The 25297-nt window shown below is 43.5% G+C and overlaps 2 protein-coding genes across 3 annotated transcripts; one reads left to right on the top strand and one right to left on the bottom strand.

The window, feature by feature from the left end:
* The first annotated feature begins 6552 nt into the window (after nucleotides 1-6552).
* LOC103717636 (subtilisin-like protease SBT3.5) lies at nucleotides 6553-10560 on the top strand. The gene is made up of 10 exons (XM_039126011.3): nucleotides 6553-6703; nucleotides 6777-6868; nucleotides 6989-7086; nucleotides 7179-7334; nucleotides 8014-8636; nucleotides 8827-8897; nucleotides 8973-9227; nucleotides 9323-9440; nucleotides 9631-9802; nucleotides 9887-10560. The coding sequence occupies exons 1-10, from the start codon at nucleotides 6596-6598 to the stop codon at nucleotides 10429-10431; spliced, it is 2238 nt and encodes a 745-aa protein (XP_038981939.3). The 5' UTR covers nucleotides 6553-6595; the 3' UTR covers nucleotides 10432-10560.
* A 9637-nt stretch (nucleotides 10561-20197) lies between these two features.
* LOC103717638 (subtilisin-like protease SBT3.9) lies at nucleotides 20198-24523 on the bottom strand. 2 transcript variants are annotated; one of them, XM_017845306.5, is made up of 10 exons: nucleotides 24254-24523; nucleotides 24082-24173; nucleotides 23597-23694; nucleotides 23354-23509; nucleotides 22663-23279; nucleotides 22089-22153; nucleotides 21741-21992; nucleotides 21544-21661; nucleotides 21087-21258; nucleotides 20198-20987 (listed from the first exon to the last, which is right to left on the bottom strand). In XM_017845306.5, the coding sequence occupies exons 1-10, from the start codon at nucleotides 24347-24349 to the stop codon at nucleotides 20443-20445; spliced, it is 2211 nt and encodes a 736-aa protein (XP_017700795.4). In that variant the 5' UTR covers nucleotides 24350-24523; the 3' UTR covers nucleotides 20198-20442. The 2 variants fall into 2 exon arrangements, with proteins under 2 accessions (XP_017700795.4, XP_088579144.2); XM_088723018.2 differs by having other exon boundaries at nucleotides 23597-23933; nucleotides 24254-24299.
* Nucleotides 24524-25297: the final 774 nt, after the last annotated feature.

Genomic DNA, 25297 nt, shown 5'->3' on the forward strand with positions numbered 1-25297 from the left:
CATTTGGTATCAGAGGCGAGAACGACTCTTATCCAATAGTGGGAAGGGTATGATACCCAATAGTTTTACATCAAAAAGACTCGTTGCAGAGCCTGGGCATATGAGGCGGGTGTCTCCAAATCATGTAGACGCATTTTGAGTAGAAAATAAAACCGGAGGGATATGAGCGGCGCGTGTGGCGTGCATACAGACCCCAAAACCGGACAATATCTGATAGGGAAGCTCCGTGTTCTCCCCTTATGTGGCCCTCACATGGGCACTGGGTTCCGCACGTGCCCCGCAGAGGCAGGGACGTGATAGGGAAGCTCATCAGTTTATAGGATCTTCCTGAGGAAAAGCTCATCTGTTTATGCAGTCTTGCAAAAGATCTTCCAGATTGTATCAGAGAATCTCTATTCCAAGAAAATGCATGAGGGACACTCCATATTGTGGAACAAGTCGAAGTTTCTTTAAACAAGACCCCGCTGAAATTAGCTGACTTCATCGCTGTGTGTATGGACATAACAGGAAGTGGTATTCTTCTTCTATTTTCCTTCTAAATATTTTGTTGTACATTATCTATTCTCCTGAATAAAAGGGGTGGCACCTTGTCTCCCTTTCCTATCAAAAAAAAAAAAAAAAAAGAGACTCTAACGTAGAAAGTCTAGTCCTGAAGATATATGCAATTTAGCACATGCTCCAAACTAACAATCGCAAAATCTCGATCAGTTTTCCAAGGTTCAAAAACATGGTGGCTAACTCTATCTTGGTTATTCTCTGCCTACTCAGGTAAGCAACTACAATTCATTTAACTAATACTGTAGCTAGTTTTACATATTGAATAATGTGTAGAATGCAAAACCTGTTGAGAAAATAAACTTAATTTAATAAATGACTATTGGGAGGATTCATGAATATGTGAAGGGTCACCTTGAGAGTGGTGATCCATGTATATGTATTTAAGTGGTTCATATCTTTTGGATTTTCTATGTGCATTTAAGTGCTTTATGTCTTTTGGGTTTTCTATGTGTATTTAAGTGGTTCATGTATTTGGATTTATTCATGTACCTAGAAGTCCTATAAATACTATGTGAGTCTTATAGTTTTGTAAGCAAGACAAGAGCCAAAGTGAATAGAAAAAATATGAAGTATTCTTCCTCTCCATCCTTTCCTCTCTAATCTCTCTTCCTATATTTCCAACAAACTGGCATCAGAGCTCCAGTTTCTTGATCCTGGAGATGGCCAATTCTACCTTTCCATTTCAATTTCCTCGCCTTACAAAAGAGAATTATAAGAATTGGTGCATTCGTAAGAAGGCTTTACTTGGATCGCAAGATGTGTGGAAGATCGTAGATAGAGGCTATGAGGAGCCTCGTGAAGAAGCTTTGATGAGTCCTGCTCAAAGGGAGGCTCTACCCATAATGCGGAAGAAGGACCAACAAGCTCACACTCTCATCCATCAATGTTTGGATGAAGCCATGTTCGAGAGAGTGGCTAATGCGACCATCGCCAAGCAAGCATGGAAGATCTTACAAAATTCCTACCAAGGAGTTGATAAAGTATTGCGGATTTTTTTTCGAGGGTGTTAGTCATAGTAAATCAAATGAACAGGTATAGAGAAAGATTGGAGAATGTCCGAGTCATTGAGAAGATTCTTCGTTCGTTGCATTCGAAGTTCGATTACATCGTCGTAGCCATCGAGGAGTCCAAAGATTTGGAGACTATGACGGTTGATCAACTTATGGGTTCGTTACAAGCCCAAGAAGAGAGAATCAACAAGAAGAAGGAGGAGTCGATCGAGCAAGTTCTAGCCGCCAAGCTCTCGGCGAAGGAGAAGGAAAGGGAGTGTGAGAAAAGTCAACAAGGAAGAGGATGTGGATGTAGACAAGGTCGAGGGAGAGGAGGAAGAGGAAGAGGAAGAGGCGGACAAGAAAATCAATACTCCAATAATGAAGAAAGGAGGCATGTTTCAAGAGGACGTGGTAGAAAAGATTACACAAGGCAAAATGATAAGTCCAAAGTTCGGTGTTACAATTGCCAAAAGATTGGGCACTATGCTCGGAAGTGTTGGAGTTCTCCTTTCAATGTTGAAGAGAAAGCTCATTATGTTTAAGATGAGGAAGCGGAGGCCACTTTGTTGCTAGCCTATAAAGGAGAAGAAAGAAGCAAGAAAGATTTGTCGTATCTTGATAATGCCGCAACCAATCACATGTGTGGAGATAAAAGCAAATTTGTGGAGATTGACGAATCGGTGGCCGGATTTGTCACTTTTGGAGATTACTCTAAAGTTCCAATTGAAAGCAAAGGTACGATTTTAATTCGTATGAAAAATGGTGGCCATCAACTTATGAGTAATGTTTATTATATTCCAAGTATGAAAAGTAATATTTTAAGTTTGGGACGACTTTTGAAAAAGAACTACGAGGTTCATATGAAAAATCGTAGTCTTTTACTTCAAGATGATAGGGAGAATGTGATTGCTAAAGTGCCTATGACAAAAAAATAGGATGTTTTTGCTTGATATCCAAGCTGATGTTGCTAAATGTCTCAAGACTTGTGTGAAAGATTCTTCTTGGCTTTGGCATTTGAGGCTTAGGCATGTGAATTTTGGAGACTTGAAGTTGTTGGGACAAAAAGAGATGTTGAAGGGCTTGCCGACTATTGACCAACCAGATTAATTATGTGAAGGGTGCCTTGTTGGCAAACAATTTCGAAAGAGTTTTCCAAAAGAAACTACTTCAAGAGCAAGGCAGTTACTTGAACTTGTTCATTCCGATGTTTGTGGACCAATCAAGTCTTCTTCATTTGGTAACAATCGGTATTTTCTTCTCTTTATTGATGATTGTAGTAGAAAAACTTGGATTTATTTCTTGAAAGAAAAATCTGAAGTATTTGGTGCTTTTAGAAAATTTAAAGCACTTGTTGAAAAACAAAGTGGCTATTGTATTAAAGCCTTGAGAGCAGATAGAGGGGGAGAGTTTACTTCTAACAAGTTTAATGAGTTTTGTGAAGCAAATGGCATTCAGCGGTTCTTGACTGTTTCAAGATCTCCACAACAAAATTGTGTTGTTGAAAGAAAGAATAGGAGCATTCTCAATATGGCTCGAAGCATGTTGAAGACAAAGAAGATGCCAAAAAAAATTTGGGCGGAAGCAGTTGACTGTGCAGTGTACCTATCCAACCGGTGTCCAACTAGAAGCCTATGGAACAAAACTCCTTAAGAAACATGGAGCAGAAGAATGCCAAGTGTTTCCCATTTAAGAGTTTTTGGGAGCATTGGCTATGTTCATGTACCTGATCAAGAGAGGTCCAAGCTTAATGATAAAAGCAAAAAGCACATCTTTATCGGGTATGATCAACGTTCCAAAGGCTACAAGCTCTACAATCCAAGTATTGGCAAGGCGACTATTAGTAGAGATGTGGAGTTCAATGAAGAAGATTCTTGGGATTGGAGTAATGAAGATAAGGAGATGTATGATTTCTTTCCATTTTCTGATGAGGAGGAGCAAAGAAGAGAAGTTCAAGAGCCCATAACACCTCGATCACCAACAACTCCTAGTACACCTTCTTTATCTTTTAGTGGAAGCTCTAGTGAAAGGCAACCACGAATGAGGAGTTTTCAAGATCTTTATGAGGTAACAGAAAATTTAAGTGATAATTTAACTCTTTTTTGTCACTTTGCCGATTGTGAGCCCATAGTTTTTGAAGAAGCGGTCAAAGATGAGAAGTGGAGAATTGCCATGGATGAAGAGATCAAGTCAATTGAGAAGAATGACTCTTGGGGGCTAGCAACCATACCGGAAGGTCAAAAGCCCATTGGTGTGAAGTGAGTTTTCAAAAAATAGAAGAATGCTAAAGGTGAAGTAGAGAGACACAAGGCAAGGTTGGTAGCCAAGGGATATAGCCCTCGGGATTGACTATGGTGAAGTGTTTGCTCTTGTTGCACGGTTGGAGACCATCCAAATGATAATCTCACTTGCAGCTCAAAAGAAGTGGAAGATTTATCAAATGGATGCCAAATCAGCTTTCTTGAATGGCATTCTTGAGGAAGAGGTTTATGTTGAACAACCTTTGGGCTATGTGATCAAAGGCCATGAAGACAAACTGTTAAAGTTGAAGAAAGCATTGTATGGTTTGAAGCAAACGCCAAGAGCTTGGAATAGTCAGATTGACAAGTATTTCCAAAAGAATGGATTTACCAAGTGCCCACATGAGCATGCTGTCTATACTAAGGTGCGTGAAAATGGAGATATTTTGCTTGTTTGCTTATATATTGATGATTTGATCTTTACGGGCAATAATCCAAGTATGTTTGGAGAGTTTAAGCAAGCTATGACTAAAGAGTTTGAAATGACAGATATTGATCTCATGTCTTATTATCTTGGCATTGAGATCAAACAAATGGAGGATGGAATTTTTATTTCTCAAGAAAGCCAAGAAAATCCTTAAGAGGATCAAAATGAAAGATTGTTAATCTGTGAACACTCCGGTGGAATGTGGAGTAAAGCTGTCTAAGCATGAAGAAGAATTGAAGGTGGACTCTACAACCTTCAAAAATTTAGTTGGAAGTTTGAGATACCTAACTTGCATAAGACTGGATATACTTTTTGGAGTCGGGCTTATTAGTCGGTTTATGGAGTCACCAAGCATGACACATTTCAAAGCGGCGAAACGAATTCTTCGTTACATCAAAGGTACAATTAGTTTTGGTTTGCTTTATTCATGTTCTAATAAATTTAAGCGTGTGGGCTATAGTGATAGTGATTGGGCCGGAGATATGGATGACCGGAAGAGCACTACCGGTTTCATTTTCCACTTGGAAAATACAGCTTTTACTTGAAGTTCGAAGAAGCAACCAATTGTGACACTTTCTACTTGTGAAGCTGAATATGTTGCCGCTACTTCTTGTGTTGGTCATGCTATATAGTTAAAAAGATTATTGAAGGAGTTACAAATGCCACAAGAGGAGGCTAAGAAGATTTTTGTTGACAACAAGTCAACCGTTGCATTGACAAAGAACCCGATTTTTCATGATAGAAACAAACATATAGATACAAGGTATCATTTTCTTAAAAATTGCATTACAAAGAATGAAGTGCAAGTGAAGTATGTAAAATTCCATGATCAAGTTGCAGATATTTTTACTATGCCTCTCAAGTATGACATTTTTAGCAAGTTGAGGATGATGCTTGGAGTTACGAGAAATTAAGTTTAAAGGAGGGTGTTGAGAAGATAAACTTAATATAATAAATAACTTTTGGGAGGATTCATGAATATGTGAAGGGTCACCTTGAGAGTGGTGATTCATGTATATATATTTAAATGGTTCATATCTTTTGGATTTTCTATGTGCATTTAAGTGCTTTATGTCTTTTGGGTTTTCTATTTGTATTTAAGTGGTTCATGTATTTGAGTTTATTCATATATTTGGGTTTATTCTTGTACCTAGAAGTCCTATAAATACCACGCGAGTCTTATAGTTTTATAAGCAAGGCAAGAGCCAAAGTGAATAAAAAAAATCTGAAGTATTCTTCCTTTCCATCCTTTCCTCTCTAATCTCTCTTCCTATATTTCCAACAAACCAACAAGCTGTTTTTGAACATCATGATTAGCTAAACATCTGTCTCAATGAAGGAGGATGCCAATGGGTTGAGTTGGTAAAGTCAAGAGATGTTGGATATTAGTGGCCTAAATTTGATTTGTTTATAGCTTTTACATTACGCAAGCTTTCATCTACTTTAATTCAAAAGGAAAGAATGCAAGAATAAAAAAAAGGATTTGTTTTTCTTTTTAATTAGGAAAGGCGGGAAGCTTAAACAATAACGAGGTCATTGAAACCTGAAAATGGCTTCCATTAATCCATAATGTGATTCAGTCCATGCCTCATCCAATGCCACTAGAGACATAAAAACGTCTCCGAGTACGGCTACCGATCCCAAGTCAATATTTTTTAGATGACCCGAAATTGAAGAGGAAAGGAAGAGTAAACAAGCGAAGGTCAGCTGATAGCCATGTCAATACTGGTGGCGTGGGTCAACGCCTCGCGAAAGTTTGGGCATCCAATTGGCGGAGCACCATGTAAGAGCATGGAATGGAGCCGACTACATCATGGTGTTCCATGGAATCGTCCTTTTAATTGCATTAGTTAAAAGGAACGCATGCTGATGTTCATGGCAGCATGTGATTGGCACTGCATGACACTATTTATCCTCACCATGTAAGAAAAAAAATCTAACTAAATCCTCTGCATCTCTCTTTGCAGGAATCTTACACTTAGAATACATGGCATATTTAATTAGCTTCAGACTTTGAGTGCTGTAAGGTTCACGATGGCGGTCTACCCAAATAAATCTAATTTAGATTTTATTAACATATAACAATAGTTCATTGGTTTCTAGAAGACCCGCTGTCGGCTGAGAGCTGATTCAGATGCGGAAAATATGGATGCATATTGCCCATTTTTTAATAACTGTTACCGTAATAAAAAAAAGGGATTTTCTCCCGAGTGATATACCGGAATAACCCTTCACATAGTTGCACTTCTGCTCTTTTTAAGGACAAAGCCAAGTGATTCTAAAGGACACAAAATTAAGCTTCTTCTGCAAACACTACCACAATGACACCAAAGATGGCTTCTCGGGCCCCCTCCTTTCCGATTATTATTACTTTCCTGGCTTTGTCCTGCTTTCAAGTGATGCCATATGGAGCTGAAGCCACTAAAAAAGTAAGTGTTCATCTTCCCCAAGCCACAAATCAAAATTTTGCTCTTAATCCCTTTGAGAATTATCTATCTCCAGCTGTACATTGTGTACATGGGAGAGAGGAAGCACGAGGACCCACACCATGTCACAGCTTCACACCATGACATGCTAACTTCTCTTCTTGGGAGGTATTCTGCTAATTCTTTGTGCATTCATTGCTTGTCATCTCTTTCTGTGGTTATTTTTAATCCAAATAGCCAGTGAACATAACGCTTCTGCTTATTTCTTCTGATTTTGTGGTCTTTCAGCAAGGAGGATGCTTCAGCATCTATTGTGTACAGCTACAGGCATGGATTTTCGGGCTTCGCAGCTATGCTCACAGAGTCTCAAGCAAAGCTGCTTGCAGGTTCCACTGCTTCTGGATCATAATAGACTGGTGGAATATCTAATAGTTCTATTAATCTTTAGTGCAGCCAATTAACATTACATTCCATCCAGAGTCACCTGAAGTCATCAGTGTAAGGCCAAGTCGGAATTATCAGCTGCTTACAACTCGTAGCTGGAACTACCTGGGAATGAATTATGTTCATCCTACTAAGCTTCTTCGAAAGAGCAATTTTGGAGATGGCATCATTATTGGGATCATTGACACAGGTTAGTTATATTCAGGTTTTCTTGTTTATGAAAATTAACAAATCAAGATGTACATAGCCACTTAGTGCATGATGGAAATAAATCCCTTCTCATTTGTGGCTTGTACAACTGATTGCATAGGAAAGATCTTGCTGAGTATTGACCCATTGAGATACCCCAATCCATAGATTTACTATAATAGTTAGAAAGGATCACTGTCATAGCTCAGAACCTCATCCAAGAAGGCGATCTACCCAATGCATAGCGGATGTGGGATTAAACACACGGCCGCATGAATCCTCACATACTCTCTCCGTTTAAGCCCTAGCATCCTCGCCAGGTCAAGGGTTCAAATCTATTCAAATCTAATTACAACCATCACAATCAACTCATGATCAGCTCTAATGGACATATGTCTTCTAGTTTATATGGGCTATGAACTAAGTTGCTCTGAAACTATTTTTCACAACTATAACCTCATCCAAAAAAAGTTTACTAGAAAGTATAATTTGAGTTTTTTGGTTCTGTATAAACATCCAAGATTTATTAGTGCATAACTAATGTGAGATTAAATACATGCCCACACGAATTCTCATAGCTACTCAAGACAATAGAGGTTTACTCAAATAATTTCTCAAATCATATATAGGTAACAAATATCTGCAATCATTTCTAACAAGCAAATGCCACCTTCTACCAGGGATCTGGCCGGAATCGAAAAGCTTCAATGATGACGGATATGGCCCCATACCATCACGGTGGAAAGGAAAATGCGAGGTCGGAGAGGCATTTGACAGCAATAATTGCAGCAGGAAGATCATCGGAGCTCGATACTACACCGCCGGGATCGACAAGAAGAACCTCAAGTCCGAGTACCTTTCTCCCCGGGACTTCATTGGCCACGGTACCCACACGGCCTCCATCGCCGCTGGCTCCGTCGTGGAAAACGTGAGCTTCCATGGGCTCGCAGCGGGTGTGGCGAGGGGCGGTGCTCCCAAGGCCCGGCTGGCCATCTACAAGGCAGTGTGGAAGACCGACCAAGGCGGCGGTGCCGGCAGCAGCGCAACAGTTCTCAAGGCCATAGATGACGCTATTCATGATGGAGTGGATATCCTATCCCTGTCGATTAGTGTGGAAGAGGACTCGTTTGGCACGTTGCATGCGGTATCCCGAGGTATCACCGTCGTATATGCTGCCGGGAACGCAGGACCTATTCCTCAGACCCTGTCAAACACCGCGCCTTGGGTCATAACAGTGGCTGCAAGCACAATCGACCGGTCTTTTCCTACTGTGATCACCCTTGGAGATCATCGGAGCTTTGTGGTATGAAATTAACTCCTTCCTTGATTCTGTTACTCCTAACAAGCTTGGTTGTCCCTTTTGGAATAGAATTATATTGCTAGTTAATTAAGGCTTTATGCCAGGAATAACTCACGCAAACTATTCCAAGCCAACCTAACAAGTAAGATATACCGGTGCTGAACTCTAAGACAGTAATCATATCCTTTTGCAGGGCCAATCCATCTTCTATAACTCCACCGAAGGCACAGAGAGCAATTTCAAAGCGCTAGCTTTTGGTGGCAGGTGAGTAACTATCCACTGGGTTTTTAAGCTAAGCTTGAGCATCCACTCATTCAGACCTGCCAAATGTTTCTGCAGCTGCGACAAGGAGTCTTTGAATGGTACTAACTTGGCCGGAACTATTGTTCTGTGTGCGGTTACTTCTCTCTCATCCGATTTGTCTTTGTACCAAGATGCGCTGACTGGTGTTCTGAAAGCTGGGGGAGAGGGAATTATTATGGCTACATACACGAATAACAACCTTGAAATGACCGAAGAATGCAAAGGCATCACTTGTGTTTTTGTAGATTTCGTCATAGGATATCAAATTGGGATGTATATATACACTGAAAGGCAAGTTTCTATCTCTGACTTCATGAACATTAATTAAGATCCATTACTGTGGGTTTTGGCTCTAACGATATTGGTTGTGTTTTGGATTTGCGCAGCACACCTGTAGTTAGGGTGAAACGGACGCGCAATGTCATAGGGAAAGAAGTCTTGTCTCCAAAAGTAGCAATATTCTCCTCAAGAGGACCTTCTATACTTCCTCCTGGAGTGCTCAAGGTATCAAAATGCATCATTATCTTTCTTGCTTTGCAATTCTGTGGATGTCTACTACCAAACATATATAGCATTAAATACATCTGAAACGGAATTGCAAGATGGATGCTTCAAACGATCCTATTCTTCTGTAAATGCATAGCAGAACCTTTATATTCTCCCAACCTCTTATATATGGCTGACATTTCAACAGCCTGATATCGCCGCACCAGGAGTCAGCATCTTGGCAGCAAAAGAGAACTCCTATATTTTTGGCTCAGGAACCTCAATGGCTTGCCCGCATGTCGCAGGAGTTGCAGCCTTGCTCAAATCCATGCATCCTAATTGGTCTCATGCTGCCATAAAATCAGCACTCGTCACTACTGGTGCGTAGATCGAACTTGTTCGTTTCTTTTCATTTAGATTATTTCTTGCAGGTCATTCGCTGATGGCTTGCTGCCATTTTGAAGCATCCACTGCTGATGAATATGGCATGCCCATACAAGCCGAGGGATTCCCAAGAAAAATTGCTGACCCGTTCGACTATGGAGGGGGTCACATCGATCCAAACAAAGCTGCCGACCCTGGCCTTATATATGACATCGATCCAAAGGATTACCACAAGTTCTTCAACTGTACTCTAAAAACAATTGAGATATGTGATACAAAATTACGGCATGCGTCTTACCTGAACCTCCCCTCCATCTCCATTCCTAATCTCAAGAGTTCCATGACGGTTTGGAGAACGGTCACTAATGTGGGTAAAGTTGATGCGGTCTATAAAGCGATTCCTGAACCTCCACCGGGAGTTCAGATGGTTGTGGAACCTCCAATCCTAGTGTTCGATGCTGTTAACAAGACACAGACCTTCAAGATTACCTTCGAGACGACTCGAAAGGTACAAGGCGATTATACATTTGGCAGCATGACTTGGTGGGATGGAGGTGTTCATTCAGTTAAGATTCCGATTGCAATCCGCATTGTAATTCAGGACTTCTATGCCAATATTGCATAGGGTTGACAGAAGTTTTTGGTTTTGAGGGGAGGATTGTAGTGATCATGAGGTGAAATAAATGTGTACCTCTGCTCTCGTTATTCTATGAATGAAACTCTATTTTATTTGCTCCTATTACTTCCATAAAAACATTCTTTTTTTGGTGGGACCAATTTGGATTGCAGTTCTGCAGCATTAGCTGATCTATTCTTTAATAGTGACTAAACACAGGGAGAGAATGTACAGAAGTGGAATAGATGTAGGGACAATAATGCTGCGAAATCAGCTATTTCAACCACTTCACATGAGGGATAGAATGCATCAGCAGCATGGACAAGGAGCGCCAAATTTTTCTATGGCTCTCGATTATCTTCGCTGGGCATAACTAGTCTCATAGATGGAAGATATGTAGTCTTTTTCTTTTCTTTTTTTTGGGTATAACAGCGTCTCACTACATACGGCCGTGAAGATGCCCTGAATGGTCACAGTGCAAAATACGCTCTAGTGCCAATGGCACATGCTCCGATGCCCCCATATGAAGGCGCTCGTATGGTGTGCTGCGAAGGAGGCGACCCAGTCCGCCACACTGTTCGCCTTCCGAAAGACATACATGGCACTAAAAGAATTACACTCCTCCAGCAGATGGCAAATGTCATAGATTAGAGGATGCAGATCTGTCCTGACACGCCCGCTTTGAATCCAATCGATCATTATAGCCGAATCATCCTTAAGGAAGATCCGCCTCGCACCTAGATGCACTCTAGCATGCATGAACAAGGCCCTCCTATGCTGCATACAGCTCCACCACTGGGACTGACTCATCAAAAATGCACCGACCACCGACATCAATCATCCTGGAGTCCTGGTCTCTAATCACAAAACCCACCCACATCTGCTACTGCCCTTTGAGACACTACAATCGAAATTCATCTTGAGAAAACCAAGGGGTGGGGGCTCCCAGAATACCATCGGTATCATCATGTGCCTGGGCACTTTGGAAGCTAAAGGGGAACCCCGATGTCCCTATCTCCTCTAGGTGAACGCTGAGCTACAGAGTTAACTAATTCAACTACATGAGCGAGTGCTCTGGTAGCCACTGATCTCGGATAGAAACCTTTGCCATCAAAAATTCGCGCGTTCCTGTCCAACCATTTATGATATGCCACATTTGCCCATACCACTCCCCTCTCTGCCCCACCAGGATGTCGAGCTGCATCTTTCACTTGGCTCAGAAACAACTCCGAAGAAGTGAAGCTATGTCGGTGGCCCAAGGCGAAGCCCCAGACCTGAGTCGCTCGCGGACAAGTAAACAACACATGGTTGATAGTCTCCTCCTCCCTCGGGCATCCCTCTCAATCGACCGGTATGCTAATCCCCTCCGAGCCAAGACTCCTCTAGTGGGTAAGATACCCTATGTTACCCTCCACAGGAAAAGGGCAACCCGTGGATGGACTCACAACCACTAGATCCAACGGTCCTCCAATTGACGAGTGGGCCCCGGGTCCAACACAGCCTGGAGATCACCAACTATAGCTCCCGCCCTTCATGTCCGGCTCCATATCCTCCTATCCACTGTCCCCTGCAAGGGTAGGGAGGTCGCCAATATCCTCTCTGCTAGGGCATCACCGAACCGATGGTGGATCTGATAAGCATCCCATCTGCTCTCTCTTAGAGCTAGGAGGTCACACACTCTGCTACCGGCTGTCGCATCTGGGTCAAACAAAGTCGGCCATCGGGATAGTGGCAGTTCAGCCATTCATCTGTCCTCAACAACGTCAATACTGCGGCCATCCTCCACCGCCCACGAGATGTAGGGAAGCATACACATCTCACGCCAAATGTATGAGCACTGACATCCTGGTCTGAATAAGTCACTGATGCTCTGCTCTCCATACTTGGCTCTCATCAACCTGCTCCATAGCCCCTCTAGCTCCAAAAAGAATCTAACCACACGCCGAGCTGCCAGCACCTCCCTCCTAGTGAGAAGGGAGTGGATGCTGAGATCCCCTCTCCTCGTCAGCTGGCAAAGGACCCCCTAAGCAAGCAAGTGGGTGCCACCTCCGCATGCCCGTCCTCCCCAAATAAATCTCCGCAACATTTGATCCAATGACCTCAATAATGTAGCTGGAACGATGATGTTTAAGAGCAAGTATAAAGGTATAGAGCTCAACACTGACTTGACCAGGATCACCCTGCCCATCGTGGATAGGGTACTCGCCTGCCACCCCTCCAGCTGCTGCCGAAATGTCATCTCCACCTCGAAACAGTCAATCCTACGCAACCGGCGCCTGTTAATGGGGATCCCCAAATACCGCATGAGACCTTCCTGCTCGCTAATCCCAAAATCTCCGAGATGGCACCTTTCACCTGAGCTTCAACCTTCGGGCTGTAGCATATGGCCGATTTGGTCAGATTAACCCATTGTCCGGATGCACTGCAATACTCGCCAATTATCCTTCGGATAGCTCGTGCTGACTTCCTATTCGCCCTAGTCATCAAAAGGCAATCATCAACAAATAGCAAATGGGAGATTTGAAGTGTACCAGCCCTCAGCCTATAAGGCTCCAGCTCCTGGGTCTCAGTAGCACTATGGAGGGCTCTGGATAAGGCATCGAGTATAGAATGAACAGCAGAGGAGACAATGGACATTCCTAACGTAGGCCTACTGAAGACTCAAAGAATCGCGTAGACGAGCCATTCACCAGAATAGCATAGGATGGTGATCTGATAGAGCTCATTACCCATCTGATCCACTGCTGATGAAAACCAAAAATCTCTAGAGAGTGCCCCAAATATTGCCAATCCATCCTGTCATATGCTCTCTCCATATCCAACTTGATGCCCATCATTCCTCTGCTGCGTGGAGCATGCCCGAGGTCACACATAAACTCCTGAGAGATTAATACATTATCAGAAATACTGCATCTTCTGATGAAAGCTCCCTACTCAAGGCTAATCAAATTAGCTAATACTCCTCTAACTCTCCTCACTAATATCTTGGCTTTGATCTTGTAGAGGGCCGTGCAAAGACTGATGGGATGGTAGTGGCTCGGCTCTATGGCATCCTGCCTCTTTGGGATCAATGTAATAAATGCTTGTTTCCACTCACTAGAAATGGTGGTTGATCTGAAGCACTAAGAGATGGCCTCAATCACATCCTGTCTCACTATGTGCCAGTATCTTCGAAAGAAAAGGGGGGAAAGCCATCCGGCCCAGGTGCCTTGTCCTCAGCTAGGGACCATAGGCTCTTCTAAATCTCTACTGCTGTCACCGGTCTGATCAACTCAGTATTCTCCAAATCTGTGACCCTTCTAGGTAGAATAGATTGAGAAAACTGCCCTCCATCTCTGGTCTTCTCTGTCAATCTGGATTTGAAAAAAACCCTCCAAGGTCTGCCTGATCGAGTCTGGATCTTCAGTCATCTGACCACTGCTCTCCCTGATGCTGTAAATTTTATTCTCTGCCGGCGTATGATGGTGGCCTGATGGAAAAAAACTTGGTGTTGCGATCTCCTTCCAAAATCTACTGAACCTTGACTTTTGTTTCCAAAAAGTCTCCTGCTGCCGGAGAAGGGAGTGGTGCCTTGCAAGCTGTACCCGAAGCTCCCCCTATTCACCTTTAGTCAAGCCACCATTCTGCTCTTCTTTGCCCTGGATAGTAGCAATAGACGCTTCAGCCTCTTCAATCTTCCTGAAGATGTTGCCCACCTCAATCCTATTCCACCTCCTCAATCGTCATTTGGTCATCTCCAACCTACGTGATATCCTATAAATGGCATGCCCTCGTACCAGCAACTGCCCTCACCACCTTCCAGGATCGTGGATAAGAGATGTGTTAACCAAAATAGGGCAATGATCCGATGCAATCCGTGGTGGATGGCATACCCTAAAATCTGGCTAGCACTAAATCCACCCGGATGTGGCGAATACCCGATCAATCCACTCCCATATCCTAGCACAACCCAGCATGTTGTTGCACCATGTGTATCTTGGTCCAGTGAAGCCCAAATCTACTAATCCGTTACCACTGATGAACTCCTGAAATTTCTTAACCTCCAATTTGTTAATAAATGGCTTGCCCCTCTCTTTTCCAGAGGACTATCAATGCAGTTAAAATCGCCGGCCACCAGTGTTGGGTCCCCCTGATGAATCAAACAGCTCACCTTCTCCCACAGTATTCTTCTCTCACGGAAATCCGTATTGACATACACTGCCGAGAACACCCAGGGCTGCCTATTCTCCTCATATATAACCAACACAATGTTCTGGTTGCAAACATTGAAAACATCAATCTTGCAGCTATTCATTTGCCATGTTACAATAATGCCACCTGATAATCCCCGAGATTCAACAGCATGAAAACCCCACGATCTGGGTAGCCTTTTTCTAGCTTGCTGCAAGCCTCTACCGGAAAGTCGGGTCTCAAGAAGTACACAAATAGTTGGCTCATGCATGTGCACTAGCCTCCTAAAAGCCGAGGAAAAAGACGGTTTACCCGCACCCCGGCAATTCCATAAAAGTATCTTCATAACACATGATTTGGGGGGGAAATTCTACCTTTCCCTGACTTGGACACTGCCTTTTTGAAGAGCCTTTCCAACTGAGGATAGCCTTTTTCAATTTGGCCACAATATGCCTTTGTTCATCCCCTTTGGATGGTTCACCGTTGCCTTCCTCCCTCTACTCCTTCACATTGAGAGAAACATTCATGCTTGTCACCTTCTTCTCCTCTGCCAACCTTTGTGTCTACCGCCTACCTTTCCTCGTTTGGTCACCAGGTTGCCGTTTCACGGTTCTAGCCCCTTTATCACTCCGGCCCTTTCCACGCCTTTCTTCAGTTGTCGTCTCAGTCCCCTGCTGACCACTGGGAACCAAAGCACCAGACATGGATGCAGCCTGAGAGAGAGAGTCTTCTCGTGGGTTTTCCTAGAGACTACCCCCGGTATAGCTCTCTAGGCGAGACATGGTAGCAGGCTCCGAGCCCTACTTCCTCCTGTCAGTTCATCCATCGGACGTTCCTCCGTCGTCGGCCGTTCCTCCGTCGCCGGCCGTTCCTCCGTCGTCGACATTGGGGTGGCCGTCGGGACGGGGGGGGGGGGGAGCTCGGTGGAGTCTGATGAAGTCTGTGTCCTGTTGCCCACTTGGGCTCTGTCGTTCTCAGCTCACCGGGTTCTGGGTGCGGATCCAGCTCCTCGCCCACCCGCTATACTCTGGTCCGCTAACCCGGTTCTCTTCAGTGGGCTTTGGGCCTTTTTTTGGTGGGCTGGGTTCACAGTGGATCAATGGGTGGGCCGGGTTCACTAGGCTTTGGGCCCGTTTGGACGGGCCGAGGTCGGTGGATACCTGTTGTTGGTCCATGCTCCCCTGGGCTCCCAGCATGCAGCCTGATTGAGCCCGCATAGGCCCCAGGCCCTTCTGATCGAGATGACTCAGCTCCAACCCAGAGTTAAATAGTGAGTCAAATAAGCTAACCTCAACAGAAGGGGCCGAGTCGTCACCGAGCTCATCCATCACCGGCACTTTCCCCCAGTCCGGCATTGGCTCGATCCTCTGCCCATCAGCCCCCATCGGCCGCTCGATCACCCTCGCCCTAGATCGTGAAGCTTGGGGACCTTGGTTGATGGTGAGTGGGCCACAGGTTGACTCCTGTCCCAACCCGGTGGCCGTCTTCTTCCCCATCTTCGATCTGGCCTACTTCGGTTTGCGATTCTGACTGACGACCAACCATGGTCCATAGGCCAGTCGGTTGCTCTGGTCTAAGCAATGCTCATCCGGATTTGTTGGGGTCGCTTTCATCTTTCCATCTTGCATCTAGTCCCCCCCCCCCGGCCGCTGGAGGCAAGGGACTGCATATGTTCCTACCGTGGCCGAGACAACCGCACTGGTAGCAGACCCCCGGAAGGTTTTCATAGGTGAATCACTGCCAAATTCTCCCCGATTCACCTTGAAGGTAGATTCCCGGCCTCAAGGGCTTTAGGGCATCGATTTCTATTTTCACCCTCGCAAACCCTAGACGCCGCCTGCAGTCCGTCATTGCATCCAATGCCAGCGGGCGTCCAGCCGCACCAGCGATGTTGAGAATAGACTCCCTATAACAGAATTCGAGTGGCAGTGCCAACATTCGTACCCATGCTGCAACCTTAGTGATCTCTTGAACGTCGGCCACAAAATTGGGGCGCCACCTCTCCATGGCCAGTAGTTGTCCCGCTACCAGCCATGGACCGCTCCGAAGCACCGCATCCCTATCCTCCACCTTCTTGAAGCAAATGGCCAAATGCCTGGCCGCCATTGGGAGTCCTTTGACCTCGTAGCCGATTCGAGCCCTAATCCGGATCTCCTTCATAATCTGATCGATTGGGACATAGCGACCAAGGCTTCGGGCTAGCAGAGTCGTTGCTGACCAGGTTCTCTGTGCCTTGTTGATCCTCTCCAGTGGTATCTCCAGAACCTTCGTGAAGACGCTCTAATTTTGCCGGAGTTCCGCTTGGGGGATCTCAGACGAGGTCCATTGGGGTCGCCGTGGGGGCGCCTGGGCCATCAACGACCACAATGACTTCTCGGCCGTTATCTAGTTTTGCTGAATGCCATTCCTTCCATCCGCCTCCGTCTATGTCGTACGGTTCTCCCACTGCTCCTCCATCTCCGTCGCTCCGTCTCTCTTCTGCTCCTTGTTTGCCATTTGAGTCTTCCTGCGAAGCTATTTCTCTGTGCGGTTATTATGTAGTCTTTTGAAGGACAATGTTGGTTGAGCCCTTCTCTCTAAGAAAAATTCGCATGTTCCTTTCATGCCAAATTTGCCAAAAAAAAAGTGCCATGAGGTGTTGGTCCCATTGTCGATCGGATCATTCGGCATCTCCACCAAGTCCAAAGATATGTAAGTTTGAAGCTCAACCTTTCAAGGTGAGACAAGTCATTATTGATGACCATATATTTCTTATAAAGGGGCATTTAATGAATATATGATTTGTTGTTTCTACTCTTTCCTCCAACCTTCTTTGCAAGTACCTCTCGTATATGCAAACTATTTTCCAAGCAAAGGAATACCTTAATTTTTTCCCACACAACAGCCTTCCAAGTAGGGGGTGCAAATGAGTTGGGTCGAATCGGATCATGGAGTGACCCCGACCTAATCTGGTTCCTTGTTCCAGTCCCAATGTTAGACTCAGACTCAACTCAATAGAAGACTGGGTCAGGTCGGGTCAATGGCTAAAATTTATAACCCAATGGGTCATTCGAGTCTTGTCGGGTCCATGTATAATCCAGTCCCAACCCAAAAAAATGAGTCTTAATCAGGTCTGGGCCAGGTCTGGATCGGGTCCAGGATAGATCCCTATACTTGTCATTTCCTATACTTGGTTTCTTTTGCAATGAATGAAAACTACAGAAAATAGGCTATACAAGACTATACAAGTGAAAGTGCTTGAGTATGAAGGATTGATGCCATTACAAACTAACCTAATAATGATAAGCTCAACCTTGCTAGCTACAAGCAAAAAATTTTGTTCATATATGCAATACTTTTTTTTGAGTAGAAAAGAATTGCATATATGCTAATCCTTTTACTCGACAATGATATCCCATGAATTTGTTAGAATGCATCTACTACTATTTTTTCTAAACATACTACTCGAAAAGCATATATGGGCCAAGATGAGGAATATAGTTTTGATAATGACATATAGTAAAGTTCAACAGCTATAAAAGACTCATCATGTACCCATCTTCTTTTATATAGCAAAGTTATACTCTATTTTGCCTCATTAGTTTGAACTTCCTTCTTAGGAAAATAATATTCCCATTTAATATAACCAACCTATGACTTAATGTAAAATTTATGTCATTTTTCTTCCATTTCTCTCATCCTCAAATAAAAGAAAAGATTAGAGGAATATAGAGTTAGAGACCCTTATGCACCCGTACGGGCCCTAACGGTGTATCAGGTTCGAGTTGGGTCATAGGGTAGAAAATCTAAAATTGTCTTAAAAATCAAATGTGTTGGGATGGGCAGATCAAAATTTAATAAACCCATATTCGACTTGGAAGATCGAATGGGTCCAATTTTAGAATCCGGCCCGGCCCCACAGGTTCTTTAAATCGGATTGGATCGGGTCTAAACGGATCAGGCTGGGTCGGATCACGGGTCAACCCGACCCATTTGCAGCCTTACTTCCAAGTAACTCTGTAGTAAGGATAGAGAATACTGTCATAATTGATGAATCTGTAACAAGAGCCCCCCATGTAGATACCACTTTAGTAAACTTCTAAGCTAGCATATCTACAATTCTAGAAGGGCTAACAACCCAGAGGAGATCCTACAAAGTTTCAAGCTATTTGGTCTCATGGAGGGAAAGGGGGCGTAGCAGTCTGATTTTCCATCTCAGGGTTTTCCAACTCCATTACTTTTGTTTTGACAGCTTCGTGGCATAGTTCCTCTGAGAGAATAGACAGCGGGACGGAGCCTATGCAGGAATCCTCCCAAACCTGATGATGTCCCCATTACTAAACTTGAAAGAGGTACAATTCGAAAAGGCTTCAAGCTCCTTACCAATATCTTGAAAGGGGAACGAAATCTTGCCTTGATCTTCTCACATATATTCTAAATTTTCTTCTAGAGCAGTAGGTACTGTTGATCTAGCCCATCTATATATGGTGCCCTTGGCCCCTTGATCAAGTTTCAAACCTATTTTGCAAAAAGAGCGAGGTTCGTTTGTCTGATATTCTTTAAGACAAGAAATTTTCCCTTAATCTTCTCACATGTATCCTAAATTTCTTTTGGTGTGGCAAGTACTATTGATCTGGCCCATCCATGGTGCCCTTGGCCCTTTGATCAAGTTCCAAGCCTATTTTGCAAGAAGAGCAAGGTTCATGTTTCTGATATTCTTTAAGCCAAGAATTTTCCCATGAGCTCCACACATGTATTCTAAATTTTCTTCTAGTGTAGCATGTACTATTGAACTGGCCCTTCCATGGTTCCCTTGGCCCCTCGATCAAGTTCCAAGCCTATTTTGCAAGAAGAGCGAGGTTCTTGTTTCTGATATTCTTTAGGCCAAGATCCCCTTCTTCTTTAGTGCAGCAAGAACTCTTCCACTTCACTAGGCAGTGAAATCCATTGATACATTCCGTCTCCTTTCAAGAAAAGCATATCTTATTTGATCAATTCTGTTACTGACCTATTTTGGCAATTTGAAGATAGAACATGAAGTAGGAAGGTATAGCAGATAACACTGTATTAATCAAGGTAATTCTCCCCCCTATAGGGAGGAGCTTCTCTTTCCAAGAGGCCAGTCTTGAGCTAATTTTCTCTAGCAAAGGCATCCAGTACTATTTGGGGATTTCCTTATTACTTAAAAGGCAAACCATGATAGGTGAAACGAAGTTTACCTTTTTTGGAATTCATTATAATATAGAGACAATGTTGGATGCTTCTCTTTCATTTAAGTTTATGTACAAGGTTGATCTTTATGAAAATTAATCTTCAATCCAGCTGCACTTTCAAAAGCAAGATAATAATAATAACAAAGTGCAACTTGCGCTTAGATGTTACAAGTTCGAAACATAACAATAGCCTCTCTACACACACAGAGGTAAGGCTGTATATAATTGACCTTCCCTAGACCCCACGATAGTGAAAGGATCATGCATTGAAAATTCATCCATTTCTTTCAAAAATAAAAAGAAGAAGATTCATCTGCAGTGAACCATAAATTTTTGGAGTTGGTTTTAAGCTTAAATTAATGCAAAAATTACCAAACAGACTAAGATCATAAAGAAGATGAAGAAGAAGAAGAAGAAATCATCAAATCCAGCCACCAAAATCAAATAAACATAGTTCTCATTGCACATACATTACATACAACTGATGTCATATACATGTGCGGAATTAACAATCATTACATGTCACCTCTCACCTCTTTGATCTTGGCATACAACTCAACATCATATATCTTGCATACATGACCACATCGCAACCATATTTATTTCTACTTACAGCATTAATTTCCTAGGCCAACAATCAATACTATTAAGGAAACTTTCATTCAGTATCTGCATAGAAGTCCAGAATCACCACGCGAACTGCAATTGGAATTCTCACCAAGTGAACTCCACCATCATTCCATGTCAAGCTTCCGAACGAAAAGACCCCCTGTACCTCGTGAATTGGCAAGAAGGTCACTTCGAAGGTATGTATCCTTTTGGTAGCATTAAATATAAGAACAGAAGGCTCGACTTCCATCTTAACATTTGTCGGAGCTTGGACTTCTGCCTTATAGACTGCATCAATCTCACCCACATTGGTTACTGTTCTCCAAACTGTCACAGAACTTTTGAGATCATGAATGGAAATGGAGGGGAGATTTAGGTAATATACAGGTTGCAATCCTTTGTCGCAAATCTCAAACAATTGATAAGTGCAATTGAAGAACTTATAATATTCCTTTGGATTGATGTCATAAATAAGGCCAGGATTTGCTGCTCGATTCGGGTTAATTTGGCCTCCGCCATAGTCAAATGGATCTGCAATCTTCCTTGGCGCTCCTTCTGCTAGTACGGGCAATCCATATCCATCCATAGTAGATGCTTCACAGAAGACCGAACGTAGGCAAGTGATGAGAGTTGGAAGACAAAAGAAAAGAAAACTGATTGGTGAAAGATATGAATGTAAAATAAATGACGCACCAGTGGTGACAAGTGCTGATTTTATGGCAGCAGAAGACCAATTAGGATGTAGAGATTTAAGCAAAGCTGCTGCTCCTGACACATGTGGACACGCCATTGATGTTCCAGAACCAAATATGTAGGAGTCTCGAACTGCTGCCAAGATGCTAGCACCCGGAGCTGCAATATCAGGCTGTTCAATAGTAAACCATGAGTTCTTGTCCTTTGACAATGAGAAGGAACTCATAGTTTTCCACCAAAAAAGAAGATTAGTAAATGTTTTTAAGAATCACAAGAAAGGAGAGTTTAAAATTTTGAGATCCAGTTGATTATCCAGATCCCAAGTTACAATGGTGTCTCAATCAAATATTTTTATAAATTACAAGAATTGGATCAATTACTAGGATGAGGTGTCTCTTAAAAAACAAAGATAATGTTTTGTTTATGACCTTTCTGTTGATTAAAATGTATGTATTACCTTGAGCACTCCAGGAAATAGTATGCTTGGCCCCCTTGAAGAGAACGCAGCAACCTTTGGCGATAACACTTTTTTACCCACAACATTTTGCGTGTTGCTCACCTGCACCACAGGTGAGCTGTGCAAACTAGATGTTATAACAAAAAGGCTAATCATGCATATGAGATGTATATGAAGAACAAAAGGAGAAAAATCACCTTGTTCTAAGAATATAGCCGGCGATTTCATTTGCAATGTTCAAGTCCACAAGAATGCAAGGGATGCCTCTGCATCCTTCAACTACTACAAGACCATTGGTCGTATGTTGAGAAAAAATAAGGCCCTTTCCTCCTGCTTGCAACACATTAGACAATACGATAGGAAATAGAGTTATGGGTGAGGGAGAGACTGCGACACATAGGACAACCTTCCCGACTATGTTGGTACCATTCAATGTTTCCTTCGTGCAGCTGCAAGGGATTACACAATGCTTGGTTTTTTGAGGGAATCTCACAATGCTCACTTTCTAAACTATTTATGTACAAACAAAAAGAAATTCTTGGTACCTGTAACCATATTCTAGTTCTCTGAAGCCATTGTCCTTCTTAGTTGTGTAAAACATGGACTGACCCTGTAAGGAAGCATGTATTACCCTTTGCACAATAGTTTCCATGCTCACATGGTCTTTTTCCTTTTAGAATATTAGAGTGAAATGAAAAGAAATGCCCTTAATTCTTAGATCACATAAAACGATAATGCTCGTATTTTCTCCCTTGAACACGTTTTAGTTCTAAAGAGACCCTTGCATATTAATTCTAAATCCATATATCTTCATGCGATGTCATAGCGGAGCTTCTGAGTTCTGAATTCTTTGAACAGACCAATTAATCCTTCCTCTATATCTATATAGCACACTTGCATAACTTTTGATTATAGTATTAGGGTTGGCTAATTCTATGAAATTCTTACATCCAACTACGTCCCATTATATATATATAATGCAAGTATATCTTAGAAATTAATAGATTGTTGACTTAAATATTGTGCAGTGATTGTCAGGCAGGTATTGCACTTAAAACAATGATGATGGTGGTTTGAAATAGTCTTAATATTCTTTCAGGTTGGTTTTTGCTTTCTTACCACCAGAGTTCGATTGTTTCCAAGGGTGATGTCAGTAGGAAACGAGCGGTCAATTGTGCTCGCGGCCACTGTAATGACCCAAGGCGCCTCATTTAACAGGGTCTGTGGAATAGGGCCCAGGTTCCCGGCGGCATAGACCACGGTGATCCCATTTGCCACTGCATGCAAGGAACCAAACGAGTCATCCTCCACCTTAAGCGATAGCGAGAGAATGTCAACTCCGTCATGAATCGCGTCATCCATCGCCGCCAGCACCGTGGCGTAGCTACCAGCGCCGCTGCCTTTCCCCCACACTGCCTTGTATACGGCCAGCCGTGCCCGAGGGGCACCGCCTCTGGCCACCCCAAAGCCGAGCTCGTGGTAGCTCACGTTCTCCACCGGCGAGCCAGCCGCCGTGGAGGCAGTGTGCGTTCCATGCCCGTTGTAGTCACGGGGCGAGACATATTCTTCTTTAAGGTACCTGTCGGGGACACCGCGACTGTAGTACCGAGCTCCGATGATCTTCCGGTTGCAGTGATTGACATCAAATGCCTCTCCTGCTTCGCACTTCCCCTTCCATCGTGAAGGGATCGGCCCATAGCCATTGTCATCGAAACTGTTCGATTCCGGCCATATCCCTTAACAAAATTCAATATCAACAATCGAATTGTAACAGCAATGCTTGCTCGAGACGAGATGAAATAGGACTGACCTGTATCAATGATTCCTATTATTATACCATCTCCCAGTTTGCTTTTGTGGAGGAGTTCGGTAGGTTGCTTATAGTTCAGTCCCAGATAGTCCCAGCTACGAGTTGTTTGGAGTCTGCACTCGCCACTAAGCTTCACGCTGATGACATCCGGGGACTCTGCATAAACAGGGTGCAGTTAGTGATCTTAGTAACGAAGATCGTAAGGAAAAAAAAGATTTACGATGATTTTAAGAACAGCTGAACCTCTGAGCAGCTTTGCCTGATGCACTGTGAGCATCGCAGCGAAACCCGAGAAGCCATGCTTGTAGCTGTAGACGATAGAAGCCAGAGCTTCCTCCTTGCTGCAAGACCAAGACCACCGTAGTGCTTAATGGCAAAATAATAAGTGAAAAATTAATTCTCGCTCTTGCGTCGACTGCCATGTGATATTTAGGATCGGGCTGCATCTTGTTTAATTTTTAGTCACTGATGCGTAAAAATTTTTGTATAGCCTTGTGCTTTTATTACACAGTTGTTCCTGTTGCATGCGCATTGCCTATTTCGCACACACGAGAACATTGCTTTTCAGACAGACTAGGGCCTGAAAATTAAATACAATTTTAGTTAACAGGTCTTGGATGTAAAATGGAAACCAAAACCAGGGACGGAAGCTAGATTTCCTTAATAAAGGTATGGATCCTTGTATCAAATTAAGCAGTTAACCAAGGAAGGAGAGAAGACTAGGATACCTCCCAAGAAGAGAGATGAGGAGGTCATGATGAGAAGCTGTGACTTGGTCTGGGTCTTCATGTTCCTTTTCTCCCATGTACACGATGTACAGCTGCATACATCCAAAGAACACAGCAGTGAAGCTAGATCACAAATTCCAATATTCGACGCTGCTGCGAAAGAATTACTTGCTTTGGTCGGGGGTTCAGCTTCGGACGACCACAATCGAAAGCAGAGTACAGTCAGGAAAGTGAGGAGAAACACAGAGGAAGGAAACTCGGAAGCCATTCTTGATTTTGTGGTAGTAGTGATTAGATTGGCTTGTAAGGGTCCTTGGATTTATACGTGCTTGGCCTGGTTACTGGCTTAGCTAATCAAGACTTTTTGATGAGGAGGGAGGCTGGAAAGAGCAGCCACCCGGGCTTAGCTAATCAAGACATGGTCAATAACATGCCAGAATGACATGGCCCTTTTTTTTTTTTTTTTTTTTTTTTTTTTTTTTTTTTTTGTCAAAAATAGGAGGGGAGGGGGAGGGACCAGCCCACCCACGTAGCAGCCCCATTACTGGGCTCCCCTTCCACTAGGGAATGTTCGATACAGGTCGCAGGTTTCGCGTGCCTTCCCCGACCCGTGGGCTCACCCCACTGGGTTCACCGCCTCACGTGTGGGTACGTCACCCCAGCGCCACCTTGGTACAAGTGGAAGGAAAGCATAACCGCCAACAAGCCAGCCGAGCGTGGGGCATCCGGTCCCCTAATTTAATCGACGCCCGCGCGTTTCGAACCCGGGCAACTTGGGCGGAATTATCGCCCCCTTACCACCAGGCTACTACCTTGGTGGCAATGACATGGCCCTTCGATAAACTAACGGCTAGGAGTCGACGAAGTCCCATTCTACTCTTTTTTTCTGGGGTTTTGTGTCCCCTTCTTATCTCTCTTTGCAATCTAACGTCAAATAACAGTGATGGTAGATCCTTGGGCTCCAAGCTGCAAAAGTTACCTACCGCTTGCTTAAGCCACTGGCTTCCATTGGCTATTATGGCAAGAGATTCTACCTATTGCAAATACAATTCGGATAGACGTCAACCTTCAGCTACCCATGAAGGTTCCAAGCAATATAGCTGGTAAAATCATCAGAAATTGTTACTAATGATGGACTGATTTTTGGCTGGGTTTCTGTGAGAACCCAGAAAAAAAAAAAAAGGGGGTTGACGGGCCAGCCCGAAAAGACCAGCCC

This window comes from Phoenix dactylifera, chromosome 1, assembly GCF_051530095.1.
Source record: "Phoenix dactylifera cultivar Ajwa chromosome 1, Ajwa_hap1_PhDact_Kaust_v1.1, whole genome shotgun sequence".
NCBI lineage: Eukaryota > Viridiplantae > Streptophyta > Magnoliopsida > Arecales > Arecaceae > Phoenix > Phoenix dactylifera.

What these genes read in the sequence shown, in the direction of transcription:
- LOC103717636 (XM_039126011.3), top strand. Translation starts at nt 6,596, where the DNA reads ATGACACCAAAGATGGCTTCTCGGGCCCCCTCCTTTCCGATTATTATT. An exon ending in TATTGGGATCATTGACACAG is followed by an intron (nt 7,335 to 8,013) that starts GTTAGTTATATT and finishes ACCTTCTACCAG; the next exon opens with GGATCTGGCCGGAATCGAAA. An exon ending in TTCCTCCTGGAGTGCTCAAG is followed by an intron (nt 9,441 to 9,630) that starts GTATCAAAATGC and finishes ACATTTCAACAG; the next exon opens with CCTGATATCGCCGCACCAGG.
- LOC103717638 (XM_017845306.5), bottom strand. Translation starts at nt 24,349, where the DNA reads ATGGCTTCCGAGTTTCCTTCCTCTGTGTTTCTCCTCACTTTCCTGACT. An exon ending in CTCATCTCTCTTCTTGGGAG is followed by an intron (nt 23,695 to 24,081) that starts GTATCCTAGTCT and finishes TTGGTCTTGCAG; the next exon opens with CAAGGAGGAAGCTCTGGCTT. An exon ending in GAACTAGAATATGGTTACAG is followed by an intron (nt 21,993 to 22,088) that starts GTACCAAGAATT and finishes AATCCCTTGCAG; the next exon opens with CTGCACGAAGGAAACATTGA.